At 45.5% G+C, this 21,648-nt stretch overlaps 1 protein-coding gene across 1 annotated transcript in view; it reads left to right on the top strand.

Annotated features, from left to right (window-relative positions):
- PCSK2 (proprotein convertase subtilisin/kexin type 2) overlaps positions 1–21,648 on the top strand; it is a 193,636-nt gene that overhangs the window by 127,877 nt on the left and 44,111 nt on the right. Inside the window, exon 6 of the mRNA XM_054022004.1 lies at positions 18,504–18,580. Within this exon, the coding sequence (XP_053877979.1) occupies positions 18,504–18,580 (77 nt within the window). The remainder of the gene's footprint in view (positions 1–18,503; positions 18,581–21,648) is intronic.

The following is a 21,648-nucleotide window of genomic DNA, read 5'->3' as shown; positions in this document are numbered from 1 at the left end:
GAAGAGTCAAAGCACTATAGGACATAGGCCAAAGCAAATAAGATCAGCATCCTGATACAAAATCATAGAAAGTCAGTGATTTGTTTTTATACAGTTTATCCCACTTGCTACCTAATTCCTCAGATAGGTTTCTAACCTAATACAGACTTGTTTGATTTGAGGAAATTAATGCAAGAACTGTCTTGAGGCTATCTCTCAAATTCCTATTACTATGATGTTATCCAGAATGTTGTTATCCGCTCCAGTTAAACTAAGCTGTCTTTGTGACTGCGGACTAAAGCTCTGTGCAGAAAGAGAATTCCATTTCATGGAGGATTTTGAGTCTCAGAGCTTGTGAGGCACAGCTCCCACAGCTTTCAGGCTCCTGGTTCCCCATCGGCCAGCCAGGAAGCCTGGGGAGCCCCGTTCCACAGTAGCCACCTAAGCTGCAAAGGAGCCAAGGATTTGGGAGCTTAGGTTCTTGGAATCCAGGGCTTCCAGACTCTTGGATCCCCATCAGACTGCCAGGTGGGTGTTGAAAAACCAGTCAGGCAAGCCAAGGAACCAGGTAGGTTCAAACTATCTCCACTCATTGTTCCAATTTCAATTAACTGGTGTTCCCAATGGAAAAACATTCTGACCAGCTCTGCTGCAGACAACAAATGCATTTCCTAACTAAGGAAATCCATGTCTCCACTCCAAATTTGGTTTGCAAGAACACAAGAATGAAGAGAAATGTGATATTGTTTGTGTAACCCTTCTGTCAAGTGGAATTGGCAGTGACAAGGGCCGAGTTCAATATCTAAGAGTTCTTTTAACTATAGAACACAGAAGCAGCTCAAGCCCCCACCCAGTAACCTGGGAAAATTACACACCACTCCGGGCACCTCTAAGAGGCAATACTTCCCCTCTCATAAGTACTCAGTCTGAGTATAAAGAAGAAAACTTTTAATAAAAAGGGGGAAAGAACTTGGCATTAATTTGGAGGAAATGCTACAAGCATGATTCGCAAGCATGTCCCACATGCTGGCCTAAGGCTTCACCCTTAGACCGGGCTATCAGTTATTTCAGCTCTGGTGGATCCATAACAAAACAAAAGACGCCCAGTTGAGTCTAATCAGCTCTGTTATTAAACAGTGGAGAGGGAAAGGGTCAAATGATGTCTAGGACTGTTTGGGCAGAGACCACACCACCAGGTACAAGCACCTGTCCCCACCCACTCTCCTCTCCACTTGCCCTTGGCCTCCTTACGCCTTGCTTAGAGAGTGCAGTTTCCTTGAGAGTGACTGTCCACAATCAGGGCATGCCAAGCATAGTTCTGCTGCCCCCACTCACACAACAAGGACAACAACCTTTCATCACCCCAGCACCCAACATCAAAGTGACTTGCAATCCGACACCAGCCAAAAGTGAGCATTTGGGCAAAACAGCTCCATCATGCTGTGCACCTAGGCAGAGTAGGTGTCACACCTACTCTGTGTGTCTGTGCAAACAAAGTCAGTCCCTGAAGTCTTTTCCCCCAGCTCATCACCAGAGGTCAGGGGAGAGCTCATTCAGACCCTGCTTACATCTGTGGATGTCTGTGCAAAACACATGGGGCAAGCCGGAGTCCTACTCCACTAATCTTGTCCAATGTTTTATTTTATTTTAAACTGCTTAATTCTTAGAGCAGCTGTTCCAGTTGGAAGCTTTGCAGACTGCTGCTTTGCATTCTGAAATCATGGTTGCACCTTGTACTGTACCGTCAGTAATTAGTGAGCTCTGAGAACAGGCAGTATGCAATATATCATCACCCTGGGAGGAGAAGTAGAATCCCTGAGGCAACACTGAATAGCTGGATCAGCAGTAGAGAAGAATCAGTAGATCTGTGAGCTTGGGTGCTAACCAAGGGCCGGCATATCCTATTCTTTTCAAATGCCTTTCCAATCTATTATAATCTGGCTCCTTTCAAAGAGAGCAGGATTGGATTTCTACCCTTTCAGTATTAGAAGTCTGGCTGGTTTTATCTAATTGAGAATCTTCTCCTTTTATGATGTACCTATAACTAATAAGTATAGGGGCTTCTTATATTGCTAGAAGCAAACTATTGTATTCACAGGCAAGGAATTTTTGAAGATGACTTGTCACTTTATTGATGTGTTCTGGCTGTCGGCAGTGTCTGAAAACTCAGACTGTGCTGGGCCAGCAGTATTCCATCAGTCACATTTCAGCCCAAACTAAATCACTTGTATGTACAAACCTGTAGTATGCTGCAAATAGTTAGGGGTTGTTTGTTTCTTAATGTGCTGGAGATGAACACAGGGAACTTACATTAACTGTGATGGGAATTTTGTATACAAGTTATCGGGCTCCATACATGAATAAATGAATACAATTCTATAGCCTGGGATATACAGGGGGCCAGACTAGAAGATCTAATGAGTCCCTTCTGGGCTTAAAACCTATGAAACTAGGCGCCCGACACCACAAGGAGCATGTTAGTGAGTGAATAGATTTTTTTTCCCCCCTGCGTTCACAGGATTTCATCTTTCCCTCTTGCTTTCTGGAGTCGGTGCAGGGAATTCCCTTTCTTTTTGAACGTTGTGTTAGTAAATGTTGTTCTCATGGAAGATACCAGATAGAACTGAAAAGCAAAGTCCTCATTTTATCCACAGAATGATGTGGTATGAACCCATGAAAGATTCAAGTATCAGGAGGCAGCCGTGTTAGTCTGTATCCACAAAAACAACAAGGTGGCACCTTAAAGACTTCTACACTACGAAATTAGTTCGACTTTATAGAAGCCGGTTTTATTGAAATCGGTTGTATACAGCCGATTGTGTGTGTCCACACATAAAATGCTCTAGTCGGCGGACCGCGTCCACAGTGCGAGGCTAGCGTCGACTTCCGGAGCATTGCACTATGGGTAGCTATCCGACAGTTATCCCACAGTTCCCGCAGTCTCCGCCGCCCCTTGGAATTCTGGGTTGAGATCCCAATGCCCGGATGATGCAAAACAGTGTCGCGGGCGGTTCTGGGTACATGTCGTCAGGCCCCTCCCTCCCCCGTCACAGCAACGGCAGACAATAGATTCGCGCCTTTTTACCTGGGTTACCTGGGTTACCTGTGCAGACAACATGGAGCCCGCTCAGCTCAGCTGAGCTCACCGTCACCATATGTCCTCTGGGTGCCGGCAGACGTGGGACTGCATTGCTACACAGCAGCAGCTGCTAACTGCCTTTTGGCGGTAGACGGTGCAGTAGACTGGTAGCCTTCATCGGCGATCTGGGTGCTGGCAGCCGGGGGGTATTACGACTGTTAGCCGTCCTATTACAAGTCGGGTCATCGTACGTTAGCAGAGTCTTTCCTGAGCAGCCGATTGTGCAATAGGCCTGAAGACCATCATCATACACCGCCCCGTATTTGCTGCCAAGCACCCAGAAAGATGCCGAGGGCGATCAGTCACGCTGCACCGTCGTCTTAAGATGTAAAAAATAGATTTGCTCTGTATTCATTTGCTTCCCCCTCCCTCCGTCAAATCAACGGCTTGCTAAACCCAGGGTTTTCAGTTTAATCTTTGGTGGGGACCATTCTGTGTGACAGTTGTTTGTGTCTCTCCCTGATGCACAGCCACCGTTCTTGATTTTAATTCCCTGTGCCTGTACGCCATGTCGTCACTCGGCCCGCCCTCCCTCCTTCCCCTAGTCCGTCAGATACTAAGTTTGCGCCACAGCTCAGAGAGCCGAGAAGCGGTTCGCGCCTTTTCTTTGAATTCTGGGTTGAGATCCCAATGCCCGGATGATGCAAAACAGTGTCGCGGGCGGTTCTGGGTACATGTCGTCAGGCCCCTCCCCCCTCGTCACAGCAACGCAGACAATAGATTCGCGCCTTTTTACCTGGGTTACCTGTGCAGACAACATACCACGGCAAGCATGGAGCCCGCTCAGCTCAGCTGAGCTCACCGTCACCATATGTCCTCTGGGTGCTGGCAGACGTGGGACTGCATTGCTACACAGCAGCAGCTGCTAACTGCCTTTTGGCGGTAGACGGTGTAGCATGAGTGATAGTCATGGGGCTGGCAGCCGTAGGGCTGCATTGCACCAGCCCCTTGCCAGGCGATGGTATATTATGACTGGTACCCATCGTCGTCGTACTGGTGTGGCTGTCAATCATGGCCACCTGGGCAGACATGCTACTGTTTCGATGATGATGGTTACCAGTTGTAATATACTATTTTCTGCCAATTGCCCAGTATTGTCTGCTAAGCACCCAGAAGAGGCCAAGGGCGATGCTGGGTGCTGGCGGACGTGGGGCTGGCAGACGTGGGGCTGCATTGCTACACAGCAGCAGCCCCTTGCCTTTTGGCAGATGATGGTATTTTATGATTGGTAACCGTCATCATCGTACTGGAGAGGCTATCAGTCATGCTGCACCGTCGGCTGCCAGCTTAAGATGTAAAAAATAGATTTGTTCTGTATTCATTTGCTTCCCCTTCCTCCGTGAAATCAATGGCCTGCTAAGCCCAGGGTTTTCAGTTTAATCTTTGGGGGGACCATTCTGTGTGACAGTTGTTTGTGTTTCTCCCTGTTCCTGTACCTGTACGCCATGTCGTCACTCGGCCCTCCCTCCCTCCCGCCCTCCCTTCTTCTCCTGGTCCATCAGATACTACTTTCGCGCCTTTTTTCTGACCAGGCGCCATAGCTAGCATTGGGATCATGGAGCCCGCTCAGATCACCGCGGCAATTATGAGCACTATGAACACCACGCGCATTGTCCTGGAGTATATGCAGAGCCAGGACATGCCAAGGCGAAACCCGGACCAGGCGAGGAGGCGATTGCAGCGCGGCGACGAGAGTGATGAGGAAATTGACATGGACATAGACCTCTCACAAGGCACAGGCCCCAGCAATGTGGAAATCATGGTGTCACTGGGGCAGGTTCATGCCGTGGAACGCCGATTCTGGGCCCGGGAAACAAGCACAGACTGGTGGGACCGCATCGTGCTGCAGGTATGGGACGATTCCCAGTGGCTGCGAAACTTTCTCATGCGTAAGGGCACTTTCATGGAACTTTATGTCTTGCTTTCCCCTGCCCTGAAACGCCAGGATACCAAGATGAGAGCAGCCCTCACAGTTGAGAAGCGAGTGGCGATAGCCCTGTGGAAGCTTGCAACGCCAGACAGCTACCGGTCAGTCGGGAATCAATTTGGAGTGGGCAAATCTACGGTGGGGGCTGCTGTGATCCAAGTAGCCAACACAATCAAAGACCTGGTGATAGCAAGGGTAGTGACTCTGGGCAACGTGCAGTCAATAGTGGATGGTTTTGCTGAAATGGAATTCCCAAACTGTGGCGGGGCCATAGACGGAACCCATATCCCTATCTTGTCACCGGAGCACCAAGCCACCGACTACGTAAACCGCAAGGGGTACTTTTCAATGCTGCTGCAAGCCCTGGTGGATCACAAGGGACGTTTCACCAACATCAACGTGGGATGGCCGGGAAAGGTACATGATGCTCGCGTCTTCAGGAACTCTGCTCTGTTTCGAAAGCTGGAGGAAGGGACTTTCTTCCCGGACCAGAAAGTGACCATTGGGGACGTTGAAATGCCTATCATGATCCTTGGGGACCCAGCCTACCCCTTAATGCCATGGCTCATGAAGCCGTACACAGGCAGCCTGGACAGGAGTCAGGACCTGTTCAACTACAGGCTGAGCAAGTGCCGAATGGTGGTGGAATGTGCATTTGGACGTTTAAAAGCGCGCTGGCGCAGCTTACTGACTCGCTCAGACCTCAGCGAAAAGAATATCCCCATTGTTATTGCTGCTTGCTGTGCGCTCCACAATATCTGTGAGAGTAAGGGGGAGACCTTTATGGCGGGGTGGGAGGTTGAGGCAACTCACCTGGCCGCTGATTACGCGCAGCCAGACACCAGGGCGGTTAGAGGAGCACAGCAGGGTGCGGTGCGCATCAGAGAAGCTTTGAAAACGAGTTTTGTGACTGGCCAGGCTACTGTGTGAAACTTCTGTTTGTTTCTCCTTGATGAACCCTCCAACCCCCCCCCCGACCCAGTTCACTCTACTTCCCTGTAAACCAACCACCCAACCCCACCCTCCCCTCCCGCTTGCAGAGGCAATAAAGTCATTGTTTTTTCACATTCATGCATTCTTTATTAGTTCCTCACAGAAGTAGGGGGATAATTGCCAAGGTAGCCTGGGATGGGTGGGGGAGGAGGGATGGAAAAGGACACACTGCATTTTAAAACTTTAACTCTTATTGAAGGCCAGCCTTCTGATGCTTGGGCGATCATCTGGGGTGGAATGACTGGGTGGACGGAGGCCCCCCCACCGTGTTCTTGGGCGTCTTGGTGAGGAGGCTATGGAACTTGGGGAGGAGGGCTGTTGGTTACACAGGGGCTGTAGCGGCGGTCTCTGCTCCTGCTGCCTTTCCTGCAACTCAACCATACGCTCGAGCATATCACTTTGATGCTCCAGCAGACGGAGCATTGCCTCTTGCCGTCTGTCTGCAAGCTGATGCCACCTATCGTCTTCAGCCCGCCACTTGCTCTGTTCATCCCGCGATTCAGCCCACCACTTCTCCTCTCGTTCATATTGGGCTTTTCTCATCTCCGACATTGACTGCCTCCACGCATTCTGCTGTGCTCTATCAGCGTGGGAGGACATCTGCAGCTCCGTGAACATATCGTCCCTCGTCCTACGTTTTCTCTTTCTAATGTTCACGAGCCTCTGCGAAGGAGAAACATTTGCAGCTGGTGGAGGAGAAGGGAGAGGTGGTTAAAAAAGACACATTTTAGAGAACAATGGGTACACTCTTTCATTACAAGGTCGCATATTTCGGCTTGCAGGCAGCCATGGTAGGCCACAGTGTTTTGGCTTTTTTAACCTTCTTAACATGCGGGAAAGGTTGCAAACAGCAGCGCATTTCCCATATCAAGGATGAATTGGGTTGTCCATTTAAAATGGGGTTTCAATGTAAAAGGAGGGGGCTGCGGTTTCCCGGTTAACATGCGGCACAAACACAAGTAAACCACCCCCCCCCACACACACACGATTCTCTGGGATGATCACTTCACCCCTCCCCCCACCGCGTGGTTAACAGCGGGGAACATTTCTGGTCAGAAGAGCAGGAACGGGCGCCTCTGAATGTCCCCTTAATAAAATCACCCCATTTCAACCAGGAGAGCTTTCTGGAGATGTCCCTGGAGGATTTCCGCTCCATCCCCATACACGTTAACAGACTTTTCCAGTAGATGTACTGGCCGCGATTGCCAGGGCAAAGTAATCATTAAACACGCTTGCTTTTTTTTTTGTAATGTTTACAAATATTTACAAAGTTACACTCACCAGAGGTCTCCTGTGTGCCCTGAGGGTCTTGGGTGAGTTCGGGGGTTACTGGTTCCAGGTCCAGGGTCACAAACATATCCTGGCTGTTGGGGAATCCGGTTTCTCCGCTTCCTTGCTGCTGTGAGCTACCTACAGTATCTCCATCGTCATCTTCCTCGTTCCCTGAACCGTCTTCCCTGTGTGTTTCTCCAGTGAGAGAGTCATAGCACACGGTTGGGGTAGTGGTGGCTGCACCCCCTAGGATCGCATGCAGCTCCGCGTAGTAGCGGCAAGTTTGCGGCTCTGCCCCGGACCTTCCGTTTGCTTCTCTGGCTTTGTGGTAAGCTTGCCGTAGCTCCTTAATTTTCACGCGGCACTGCTGTGTGTCCCTGTTATGGCCTCAGCCCTTCATGGCCTTGGAGATCTTTTCTAATACTTTTCCATTTCTTTTACTGCTACGGAGTTCAGCTATCACTGCTTCATCTCCCCATATGGCGAGCAGATCTCGTACCTCCCGTTCGGTCCATGCTGGAGCTCTTTTGCGATCCTGGGACTCCATCACGGTTACCTGTGCTGATGAGCTCTGCGTGGTCACCTGTGCTCTCCACGCTGGGCAAACAGGAAATGAAATTCAAACATTCGCGGGTCTTTTCCTGTCTACCTGGTCAGTGCATCTGAGTTGAGAGTGCTGTCCAGAGCGGTCACAATGAAGCACGGTGGGATAGCTCCCGGAGGCCAATAACGTCGAATTCCGTCCACACTACCCCAATTCCGACCCGCAAAGGCCGGTTTTATCGCTAATCCCCTCGTCGGAGGTGGTGTAAAGAAACCGGTTTAAAGGACCCTTTAAGTCGAAAGAAAGGGCTTCGTTGTGTGGACGTGTCCAGGCTTAATTCGGTTTAACGCTGCTAAAGTCGACTTAAACCCGTAGTATAGACCAGGCCTAACAGATTTATTTGGGCATAAGCTTTCGTGGGTAAAAAAATCTCACTTCTTCAAATGCATGGAGTAAAAATTACAGACGCAGGCATTATATAATGACACATGAAGAGAAGGGAGTCAACACTGGTTCTCCACTTGTGAGGTAACTCCCTTCTCTTCATGTGTCATTATATAATGCCTGCATCTGTAATTTTCACTCCATGCATTTGAAGAAGTGAGATTTTTTTACCCACGAAAGCTTATGCCCAAATAAATCTGTTAGTCTTTAACGTGCCACTGGACTCCTTGTTGTTTCCATGAAAGATTGGCATCTTCCTGCTAAGATACCTCACATTTATCAGGGGGGCCATCCCTAGCGAGAAGGGGATTTACTCCCCTGGCCTACTCAGTCTTAGACCTTATTCATTGAGGCTGCTAGTGAGGGTGCCAATTAGTATCAATTGCGATGGTGCTTTCTGTAATTAGGGGTGGGGGAAGAAAGAGAAAGAGATTTATGTAGGTGAGGCACATGACCTGGTGCATACTGCAGGAGACCTGGGTTCTATTCCTGGCTCTGCCACTGGCCTGCCAGGGTGACCTGGTACAAGTCACTTCACTCTCTGTGTGTTTCCCCATCTGTAAAATGAATATAATGATACCCACTGAAGAAAAGAACTATACAATAGCTAGGTATAATTATTGCCTCATTTAAACGAGTTCTGGCAGCCCATCTGTTGGGGATAGGCTTTGCCAGCTTCATCCCTTTCTGGGGAGAAGGGGGACTACACACTCCTACCACTCTTAGGCCGCATCTCTGGGCTGCAGTCCGCCTGTTTCCCAACCATGTTAACCCAACAGATCCAACTGGGTTTGACACCTGTAAGGCCTTTACCTCCATGAGCCTGTGACAGCAGCTGATTAAAATGATTCAAAACCAACTTCTTCAAAACAAAGCATTATTTGTTCACACAGAGGTCCGTAGCACGCAGAGCAAAGGGTTAATACAAGAAAGGCCTGTATGCATGGGACTCACCGACACCAGAATCTTTCCTTGAATGTTTTTGTATGTTCCCTTGACCCCAGTTACCTCCATGCTTGCTACAGTTTGAGTCTCCCGTCACTGTGTCTTTGTCAATCTTTCCCCACCAAGGCAGCTACCAAGCATTACTAAGCAAGAGACTTAGACCGAGCTGGATGAGCTACCGGCTGAAAGGGGCGATTAGGAAAAAACAGAAAGCGTACAAAGAGTGGAAGAGGGGAGGGATCAGTAAGGAAACTTACCTTAGTGAAGTCAGAGAATGTAGAGATAGAGTGAGAAAGGCCAAAGGCCGGGAAGAGTTGGACTTAGCGAGGGGAATTAAAAGTAATAGTAAGAGGTTTTACAGCCATATAAATAGGAAGAAAGCAAAGAAAGAAGAAGTGGGACCGCTGAAGACTATAGCCGGAGAGGAGATTAAAGATAATCTAGGCATGGCGCAATATCTCAATGAATATTTGGCATCGGTGTTTAATGAGGCCAATGAAGGAATTAGGGATACTAGCACCGTTACAGAGGGGCATACGGGATGGGGGATTACCGCATCCGAGGTAGAAACAAAACTAGAACGCCTTAATGGGACTAAGTCGGGTGGACCGGACGATCTTCATCCGAGAATATTGAAGGAATTGGCGCGGGAAATAGCAGGCCCATTAGCGACTATATTTAATGAATCTGTAAACTCGGGGGTAGTCCCGTTAGACTGGAGAATAGCCAATGTGGTTCCTATTTTCAAGAAAGGGAAAAAAAGTGACCCGGGTAACTATAGGCCTGTTAGTTTAACATCAGTAGTGTGCAAGGTGCTGGAGAAGATTCTGAAAGAGAAACTAGTTGAGGACCTTGAAGTTAATGGCAAATGCGATAAATTACAGCATGGTTTTACGAAGGGCAGATCGTGCCAAACGAATCTGATCTCCTTCTTTGAGAAAGTAACGGACTTATTAGATAAGGGAAATGCGGTGGACCTAATATACCTGGATTTCAGTAAAGCGTTTGATACAGTACCCCATGAGGAACTATTGGTTAAAATGAAAAACATGGGGATCAATATGAAAATCCAAAGATGGATAGGGAATTGGTTAATGGGGAGAATGCAGAAGGTCGTATTAAAGGGTGAATTGTCGGGTTGGAGGGAGGTTACTAGTGGAGTGCCTCAAGGTTCGGTTTTGGGACCCATCTTATTTAATCTATTTATAACTGACCTCGGGACCGATTGCAAGAGTGGGCTGATAAAGTTTGCGGATGATACGAAGGTGGGAGGAGTTGCAAACTCGGAGGAGGATAGGGATACTCTGCAGGGAGACTTGAATGAGCTTGTGAATTGGAGTATCAGAAATAGGATGAAATTTAATAGTAAAAAGTGTAAGGTGATGCACTTGGGGACGAATAATAACAATTTTAGTTACAAGATGGGGACGCATTGGTTAGAAGTAATGGAAGAGGAGAAGGACCTAGGGGTCCTTGTGGACCGCAGGATGACTATGAGTCGGCAATGTGACGTGGCGGTGAAAAAAGCCAATGCGGTCTTGGGATGTATTAGGCGTGGTATATCTAGTAGAGATAGGGAGGTCCTGCTTCCGTTGTATAAGGCGCTGGTGAGACCTCATTTGGAGTACTGTGTGCAGTTCTGGTCTCCAATGTTTAAAAAAGATGAACTCAAACTGGAACGGGTGCAGAGAAGGGCGACTAAGATGATCAGAGGAATGGAAAACCTGTCGTATGAAAAGAGATTAGAGGAGCTTGGGTTGTTTAGTCTGACAAAGCGAAGGCTGAGGGGGGATATGATTGCTATCTTTAAATATATCAGAGGGGTTAATACAAGGGAGGGAAAGGAATTATTCCAGTTTAGTACTAATGTGGACACGAGAACGAATGGATACAAACTGGCCGGGAGGAAGTTTAGGCTTGAAATTAGACGAAGGTTTCTGACCATCAGAGGGGTGAAATATTGGAATGGCCTTCCGAGGGAAACGGTGGGGGCGACGGACCTGTCTGGTTTTAAGATTAAGTTGGATAAGTTTATGGAGGGAATGGTTTAATGATAAAACATAGTAGCCAAGGAAAACCAAGCAATGGTACATGAACAGCATAATGGCCAACAAGGGTCAGGCTAGAGACTCTTGCCTATATGCTCGGGGTATTACTGATCGCCATATTTGGGGTCAGGAAGGAATTTTCCTCCAGGGTAGATTGGCTGAGCCTCTGGAGGTTTTTCGCCTTCCTCCGCAGCATGGGGCAGGGATCACTAGCAGGAGGGTCTCAGCCGATTGAAGTCACTAAAACACAGGATTGGGGACTTCAACGGTAGAGTCCAGGGAAGGGTCTTGCGGCCTGCAGCATGCAGGGGGTCAGACCAGATGATCATAATGGTCCCTTCTGACCTTAATGTCTATGAGTCTATGAGTCTATGAGCTGCTGACAACCCACTACAGCCGCCTTCTTCCTTAAGCTGACACCTTTGAGGCTTTAGTATCCCCTTTGATCTTAGGCTGATGCCTGGGAAAAGTAAACTTGGCCAGCCTGGCTGAAGCCTAGCAGAGACATTGCCCGGTCCATAGCTTCCCCCTCTGTTCCCTAAGGAGACTTATCTGCCATTGTTTCATTTCATGTTTGCTTCCCCCGCATCAGCCTCCTCTGATTTAATGCTATTCTATCAGGAAAATATCATCAGGCAGGAAAATATCATACAGGTAAACTAAGGTTATAAAAAATAATACACAGACCTCCCTCATTCTCCACACTAGAAACCACCAACAAAATGAAATAAAATAGCCACAATCTCTGTGGGTGACAGAGGGGATAACTCAGTTTCTACACACGTCCAGGCCTGCCCAGGGGTCCATGCTCTATATCTAGCTAGGTCTCTATATAGTCACCCATCCCTGTAGCATCTGACTGCCTTCTGTCCCATATACATGAAAACAAAGAGCTATGTTTGTTCCAAAGAGGAATAGTCTTTTAAAAGAAATTGTGTTGCTCACATAAAGTCATGTGATCATGTTCTGACAAAAGAAAATACAAGAAATTAAAGATATGGGACAATCCTAGCCTGATTTTGACAGTCTCAATCAAGGATCACTGGGTTCAAGTCAATATTCTATACACACAGAACAAGGACAAAGAGCAATGGCCCAGAGCTAACACCAAATTGTACTGCACCCCAGACAGGCTGACAACCTGGTGTCCATTTGCGGATACCTGTACACCTAATTGCAAATAACAGTGCTGGACCAAAATAAATGGTGTTTATAATGTTCACCTGTACAAATTAACTACTCTATATAAAATGAACTGTATACCTAATTAGCATATTTCCTATGCATCTATTTATAGATGCCTTTTAAAATGTAAATAAAAGGTTACCAGGGCTCTGAGAAATTTTCATGCCAGAACTGTTTGCAGCAAGAACCCAGGGGGATTTTTTGAATAGTCTTGAAACAAACGCAAGGCAAATGTTTCAGCTGGCAAATAGGGGACGCCTTCCCCATATCAACACTGTTTTGGTGCCATTGTTTGTGTGTTTTTCAGTGAGGCATTTTGCCCTCAGTTATATTCCCCCAAGCAAAGAATACACTGTTTGCTTTTCCATCTCATGAAGAATTTATCCTCTGTACTTAAGATCTTATGTACAACAACTGAATTATTTATTTCCACTGTACAGCTTTGAACAGTACTCACAAGCAATTTGTCAAAGACATTACACACCATCATTTAGGCTTAGTGTTTCTTTGTCTTTTGGTCAGTATAGGAGTCAAGAGAGAAAACCGGAAGTTACAGGACCAGTTCCATAGGGGATTGTACCCATATAAGGGAGCAAAGAACTGAACACTATGTTAAAAAATCTTTATATATATTTTTAAAGCCCAAAAAACTGTGGACCAAAGTCATCCTTATTCAAATACCATAGATGAATTTAGTCTACTACTAATGAGAGGCATATCTTTTAACGTTTGCCTCTTGGACTGTCATATAAGTGTAGGAAAAATTCTTGAATTAAATAGGAAAACATAGCTGCTTATGCATTGCTCTTTAGAGGCCTATAAAACCATGTAAAATATCAGGAAGTGTTCATTATTATTCAAGATACACATTCATTGCTAAACAGCATATGAAATAATTGGTTTAGTATTTTCCATATGTAACAGAATAACTGTTATACAATAGAAGGGTTTGCCACAAGAAAATACAGGGCAACTGTATGAAAAATGCAAGTCAAAGCTTTTATTTAATTTATTTTGTTTTGTTTTTATTCGTGGGCCAAAATCATATCTTTGTATATGAACTTTTGTGTGATTTATTGCTTGATAGCGTGTTACTTTCTGATCAAATGTTACGTGGTAGCATCTTATTAGCATAAGGGTTGCAGGATGTTAGGAACCAAGCTAGAGATGGCCTTTAAAATACAGGACAAGTAGTCTCTCCATGCAATAACAATGGATACATTTTTGAGTCTACTGTTTATAATAATATCAAGTTGGGCTCATCAAATATTTTCTGCCAAAACCGTTTTTTGATAGGAAAATTGGGTTTTTGATTAAATGAACTTTTAGGGGGAAAGTGTCTTCTTTCTCTGGCTTGTTTTTTAATCAAAAAACTATACTCCCCAAAATGGAAGTTTTCAGTTCTTGGATGAAAACTAAAGTACGTAGCCAAAACTGAAAGGCACGCAAACTACAGCTCCCATGAGGCTCTGAAGCAGCATAGGTTTTTCGACAAAATATTTTGATTTTTGAGTTTTCATCAAAAAGTCAAAATATTCCATGAAAATAAATCCTATTTTCTGACCAGCTCTAATATAAAAAGAAGAACAGGAGTACTTGTGGCACCTTAGAGACTAACAAATTTATTAGAGCATAAGCTTTCGTGGACTACAGCCCACTTCTTCGGATGCATATAGAATGGAACATATAATGAGGAGATATATATACACACATACAGAGAGCATAAACAGGTGGGAGTTGTCTTACCAACTCTCAGAGTAAGACAACTCCCACCTGTTTATGCTCTCTGTATGTGTGTATATATATCTCCTCATTATATGTTCCATTCTATATGCATCCGAAGAAGTGGGCTGTAGTCCACGAAAGCTTATGCTCTAATAAATTTGTTAGTCTCTAAGGTGCCACAAGTACTCCTGTTCTTCTTTTTGCGGATACAGACTAACACGGCTGTTACTCTGAAACTCTAATATAAAGTACTTTGTACAGTGTCAGAAGGATTTTATTTCTTAAAGGCTGCGGAAGGCTTGCTGTTTTCAAGAAAGGGCCTGAAGAAAAGGAAGAGGGAACTAAATACTTGAATCTGTAGTTATTTTCTTAGTCTTCCTAATTCTGCTCTTTGTGGACTATGCTGACTGTTTCTTAGAAAATACTCTGCTTCTGTGAATGCAGTACTCTAGTGGGTAACCCAAAATAAGGTAGATCAGAGAGAGGGAATTTTGAAAGGAGTCTTTCTTTAAAAGGAATTTTTTTTCTGAAATTGATGCTTTGTTTGATTGAACATAGAGGAGAGCTACACCCTGTAGGGTGGGTTGGATTGTTTTCTGAAGCAATTTGCCCATCCCTATTTTGAATATATAGTGATATAATTATATATCCTGAAGGACCTTCCATCCCTTCTTTCTTTGGACAAACTGTCTGATACCAACACCAAGAGCAGCTGATGAGTATACAAAGGGTGTCTGCATGTCTAATTCCTTCCTGACAAATTAGCCACATGTAATTTCCTTTGGGTTTAGCAGGCGGGGAGTGGATTGAATCTACCCACACCAAGATTGAAATAGCAATTTTCACTAAAGTGAGAATTTTATGGGAAAAGGGTCAGAAATTCTGCACCAAATGAGGAACTGGCAAAGCCCAGAACTCATCAAATTAGGTTTTGAGTGTGAACATACTCACATTACTGGCTAGGAGAATGAGATTTGAATTAAAATTAGTTACCTCTAGTCTGCCTAAAATCTATACCATGCAGAATCCATGGCAATAGCATTAGAAACTTATTTAATTCCTGATTCAAGTGCATTTCTCTCTAGAGGAAACAAACCTAGAAATTGGTACAGAGTGTATTTTAACTCCTAATCAAATTATCCATAGACAGCCAGGATTTTCATTCTGACTTTACCATGCCCAGATAGCTGTCCAGCCGGTCTTACTATAAGTGGACACAGTACGTGTTAATACATGAAAGGACCTGATCTTTTTCTGTTGACTCGTTCACTTCTCTTCGGTGTATTATACAGCAACAGGGAGGGTCAATGGTAAAGCTCCCACTGACTTCAACAGAGCCAGGATTTCATCCTGATACTTTAAGATGGGATGTTTGAACTGGCAATACATTTTCTCTCTGTCATTTAGACACTTCACCAACGTACTGTTTTGAATTCCTATGGTCTGGCTTTTGCTGCCAAATTGCTGGCAGTAGCCCCCGAAGTTCTCACAGTCGTGAAAAGCTTCTTTCACAATTAAATTAAAAAACAAAGAGAACAAAAAAAAGTGCCACCATGGCTAAACAACAAAGTAAAAGAAGCAGTGAGAGACAAAGAGGCATCCTTTAAAAGTGGAAATTAAATCCTAGTGAGGAAAATAGAAAGGAGCATAAACTCTGGCAAGTGAAGTGTAAAAATATAATTAGGAAGGCCAAAAATAATTTGAAGACCAGCTAGCCAAAGACTCAAAAAGTAATAGCAAAAAATTGTTTAAGTACATCAGAGGCAGGAAGCCTGCTAAACAACTAGTGGGGCCACTGGACGATTGAGATGCTAAAGGAGCACTCAAGGACGATAAGGCCATTGCAGAGACACTAAATAAATTCTTTGCATCAGTCTTCCCAGCTGAGGATGTGAGGGAAATTTCCACACCTGAGCCATTCTTTTTGGGTGACAAATCTGAGAAACTGTCACAGATTGTGTCATTAGAGGAGGTTTTGGAACAAATTGATGAACTAAACAGTAATAAGTTACCGGGACCAGATGGTATTTACCCAAGAGTTCTGAAGGAACTCAGATGTGAAATTGCAGTGTACTGTGTAACCTAATAATTTAAATCAACTTCTGTACCCAGTGATGGGAGGATAGCTAATGTGATGCCAATTGTAAAAAGGGCTCCAGAAGTGATCCTGGCAATTACAGGTCAGTAAGCCTGACTTCAGTACCGGGCAAACTGGTTGAAACTACAGTAAAGAACAAAATTGTCAGACTCATAATTTGTTGGGGAAGAGTCAACATGGTTTTTGTAAGGGCAAATCATGCCTCACGAATCTACTAGAATTCTTTGAGGGGGTCAACAAGCATGTGGACAAGGGGAATTCAGTGGATATAGTGTACTTAGATTTTCAGAAAGCCTTTGACAAGGTCCCTCACCAAAGGCTCTTAAGCAAAATAAGCTGTCATGGGATAAGAGGGAAGGTCCTCTCATGGACTGATAACTGGTTAAAAGATAGGAAACAAAGTGTAGGAATAAATGGTCAGTTTTCAGAATGGAGAGAGGTAAACAGTGGTGTCCCCCAGGGGTCTGTGCTGGGACCAGTGCTATTCAACATATTCATAAATGATCTGGAAAAAGGGGTAAACACTGAGGTGGCAAAATTTTCAGATGATACAAAACTACTCAAGATAGTTAAGTCCCAAGCAGACTGTGAAGAGCTACAAAAGGATCTCACAAACCTCTTGGGTGACTGGGTAACAAAATGGCAGATGAAATTCAATGTTGATAAATGAAAAGTAATGCACATTGGAAAACATAATCCCAACTATACATATAAAATGATGGGGTCTAAATTAGCTGCCACAACTCAAGAAAGATATTTTGGAGTCATTGTCGCTAGTTCTCTGAAAACATCCACTCAATGTGCAGCAGCAGTTTAAAAAGCAAACAAAATATTGGGAATCATTAAGAAAGGGATAGATAATAGGACAGAAAATATCATATTGCCTCTATATAAATCCATGGTACGCCCACATCTTGAATACTGTGTGTGGATGTGGTCACCCCATCTCAAAAAAGATTTATTGGAATTGGAAAAAGTTCAGAAAAGGGGAACAAAAATGATTAGGGGTATGGAATGGCTGCCATATGAGGAGAGATTAATAAGACTGGGACTTTTCAGCTTGGAAAAGAGATGACTAATCATGACTGGTGTGGAGAAAATAAATAAGGAAGTGTTATTTACTTCTTTTCATAACACAAGAATCAGGGGTCACCAAATGAAATTAATAGGCAGCAGGTTTAAAAAAAATAAAAGGAAATATTTCTTCACACAATGCACAGTCAACCTGTGGAACTCCTTGCCAGAGGATGTTGTGAAGACCAAGACTATAACAGGGTTCAAAAAAGAACTAGATAAATTCATGGAGGATAGGTCCATCAATGGCTATTAGCCAGGATGGGCAGGGTTGGTGTCCCTAGCCTCTGTTTGCCAGAAGCTGGGAATGGGCAACGTGGGATGGATCACTTGATGATTACCTGTTCTGTTCATTCCCTCTGAGACACCTGGCTTTGGCCACTGTCGGAAGACAGGATACTAGCTAGATGGACCTTTGGTCTGACCCAGTATTGCCGTTCTTATGTAAAAACTAAGCTGAGTTTTTAGCTTGAATCTACCTCTCCTCCTAAAGAAAAATTCCACTTATGGACATTTCCTGGTTCTGCCATTGACATGCTGTGTGTCCTTGAGCACTTTACTGATCTGGGCCTCTGTTTCCCCTCCACCCTTTGTCTGCCTTGTCCATTTAGATGTAAATTCTTCAGGCTCGGGTCTGTCTCTTAATATTTTTTGTACACTGCTTAGCACAATGAGCCCTCCCCCTCAGGTGGGGCCTCTGGGCACCACTCTAATACAAACAACAAACAACAACAATAATAATAATTAATAATTAATGCCCAACAGTTGTAATACAAATATCTCAAAGCACTGTAAAAGGTGGGTAAATGTTATTATCCCCATTTGGGGGGAACTGAGGCAGAAAGACGTGACATGACTTGCCCAGAGACAGAAGTCGGAATAGTACTAAACACCAGCCCATGCTGCTTGAATACTCCTTTGAGGAAAGTTCATCTCACACATTTAATGCGGTAATTAATAATAGCTGAGATGTGTTATGTCCAGCATACCAGATATATTAGACGACACTCGGATAAAACAGAACAAAAAGGGGAGTTTATTAACATTTTACAAGTTCCCTCATTCTGCATTCTGTTTTGCTTTGTTGGCCTGTTTTCATGCAGACTCATTGAAATATTTGTGTTTTCCAGAATGCCAAAGCCAGCTATGACTTCAGCAGTAACGATCCCTACCCATATCCCCGCTACACAGATGACTGGTTTAACAGGTAATAGAGCTCAGTCAGCAGTCATTACAGGTATTAGGAAATCATAAGGCTCTGCTGATAGTTTCAGTGTCTGTCTCTCCACTAAACGATGTGGTTTTCAGCACAGAAGTTGCTGTGTCGCTATTGTCTGAAGATTAGATATTACTGTTTTGGTATATAAAGTGTTTGCTACTCCAGAAAGACGAAGGCATACCTGAAATGTTTGTGTAGGTGATAACTATATAATTTTCTGTCTGTTAACTGAAGAAGTCAGGATACCCAAGTCTAAATTTATGCTTCATAGCAATTTTTTATTGTTCTCCTTTCTCCATCATCATGTCTCACCCACAGCCTTCATGTTATTTTAAAGGGAGCAATATGGAGGCTGGGATTTTATGAGCAGGGGGAAATCTGCCAGGAAAGGAATTTGAGAACAACTTGAAAATACACGTAAAGTTCCCATAAAGACTTGATGTCACAGTTTGCCACAGTGCCCCATGGCCACAGTCCCTAACCTGAGGCTACTGCAGCATCAAACAACAAATATCTCACTGAACACAGCAGGGGGTCAATATGGTCATTTACGAATGAGCCTCAGGGGTAGGACAGGTGATGGAGCAGCCTGTATTCCCTCTTCGCCTTCTTTGGTACCACACCCAGGGGAGATATGCGCAAATCTGGCACTGGAATACATCAGAAGAGGCCGGCCACTCTCCCTGCTGTTACTTCCAAGGTGAGCTTTGCCCTTACTATATACTCAAAGCCTTTAATGGACTTCAAGTTCTCTGCCTAGCAGTGGCACCTCCTGCCTTCACAAGGAATTTGAAAACCGGCTGAAGATCCATTCCATAAGTAAGCAGTGTCTGTTTTCTTAGGGTAGTTCAGAAACAAATTCCATAACACCTGTGTCTACTTGGAGAAGGAGCCGTTTCCATGGTTACTGCCTCCCCTGTAGCAGCTCCTGAAGCACTGGGACCTTGAGGACCCCCTTTCCTATTGTCCTGTTGGAACCATCCTTTACCCCATGACAGGAGAGGGCGCTATGCGGATCCCTGCACCTCCTATGGTGGTGTTTTGTACCTGCACTGGGAATGAAAACATTTCCCATCATTAAATGCAAAGCACACATTGGCTTTTATATCGTCATGTTGAAGCCAAGGTTTTGGCACAGGCAACCCGCTCTCCGTGAATGTCAGCTGGGCAGGGCAATAAGGAGTCAGACATTTCAGCAAAGGTCCTGGTCTATTTTACCCCAGGGTAAATCAGGCTCCTCTGCTGTCCTTTGACTAAATTCTCTTAATCCCCTCCCACACGCTGCCATATGTAGCATGAGCCCCCACTATTAAGTCCTTATACTTAGGGCCCTACCAATTTCATGGCCATGAAATATGCATCATGGACAATGAAATCTGGTCTCCCCCCCAACATGAAATCAAATCTTTTGTGTGCTTTTAACCTGTACTATACAGATTTTGTGGGGGAGACCAACATTCTCAAATTGGGGGTCCTGACCCAAAAGGGAATTGCAGGGGGGTTGCAAAGCTATTTTAGGGAGGCCGCAGTATTGCTACCCTTACTTCTGTGCTGCCTTCAGAGATGGGCGGCTGGAGAGTGGCGGCTGTTGGCTGGGCGCCCAGCTCTGAATGCAGCACCCCGCCAGCAGCAGCGCAGAAGTAAGGGTGGCAATACCATACCATGCCACCCTTCTGCGCCGCTGCTGGCGGTGGCTCTGCCTTCAGAGCTGGATTCCCAGGCAGCAGCTGCCTCTCTCCAGCTGCCCAGCTTTGAAGGCAGCGCCCCCGCCAGCAGCAGCGCAGAAGTAAGGATAGCAGTACTGTGACCCCTTCCACAACTCCTTTTTGGGTCAAGACCCCTACAATTACAACACCGGGAAATTTCAGATTTAAATAGCTGAAATCATGAAACTTATGATTTTTAGTATTCTATGACCAAGAAATTGACCAAAATGGACTGTGGATTTGGTAGGGCCCCACTCATACTTAAACAAGGAAATACACCTCTCGGGGCTCCTCACACAAATTATACTCGCATAAATGTGAAAGGCTGTGCACCAGTTCTCAAGAGTTTGAGGCACCTTAGGCCTGAAGGGTTTGTCCTTCTCATTTTCATGCTTTTTGCTCCCTTCCTCTGTCCTGAAAAGCAAGATAAATAAATCCACAAATTCCTCTTTCCAAATCTTTTTTTTAACCCCTTTAAGCAGATGATTCCCAAGTGAACAGTGGATCTCACATAAGCTCTAGGATCATCAGCTGTCATGTCTCCTGCCTTTGTTCATTCAGAATGATGCCACCTGGAAACAGGGGGGACCCTTCCTAATTGCTCCATATTCCTTTGTGGGGTACCAGTCCCCCCCAAACCTTTGACAGTCCTACCCCCTCATCTGAGAGGGGCCCACTCTCATCAGGCAGGCTGCCAACCTATGGGCCACTGATGCCAATGATTTTGCCAGGTCAGCCCACATCCCTGGGCTGGATGTCTGAGGGAGGAGGGACCTGGGTTGCCATTTTGCCCCACTGTGCTGAGGTTAGCAATTCCCTCCTTCAGTGCCTGAAGGCTGCTGACAAACTCCACCGCGGCATCCCGAGGATGCCTGAAGAGCTCTTGGCAGATTATGGGTGTGAGGCGCAGGCCCAGGGTCACTCACCCGCTCCTCATCATCTCTGTCCACCTTTGAGGCTTGGACCCTCACTATTCTCAACCTCAGACCCTGAATCCATCCCTTGCACCTCCTGTAGAAGGGGTTCTGAATCCTAACCAGGAAGGACACTCTCTTTTGACTCACCACTATCTGCAAAATGAACTATTCCCGCAGAGGTCTCAGCTCCTGCCCAGCTGCTCCCCTCGACCTGTGACTCTCCTCCTGTGCCTGTGGCAGGCACATGGGTCCTCAACTGATCTCCAGTCCCGCGAAAACTGAATACATCCTGTCCCCTGCTCTGCCTCTTCCCCCAAGGGTCCCGCCTCTGCTCCGCCTCTTCCCTCGAGGTCCCGCCCCTGCTCTGCCTCTTTCCTCAAGGCCCCACCCTCCGCTCGCTCTTCTCCCTCATCCCCTTTCCTCATTGCTTAAT

Source organism: Malaclemys terrapin, chromosome 3, assembly GCF_027887155.1.
Source record: "Malaclemys terrapin pileata isolate rMalTer1 chromosome 3, rMalTer1.hap1, whole genome shotgun sequence".
Classification (NCBI taxonomy): Eukaryota; Metazoa; Chordata; order Testudines; family Emydidae; genus Malaclemys; species Malaclemys terrapin.
Note: the sequence above shows the minus strand (reverse complement) of the source record. Positions and strands in the feature narration are given on the sequence as shown.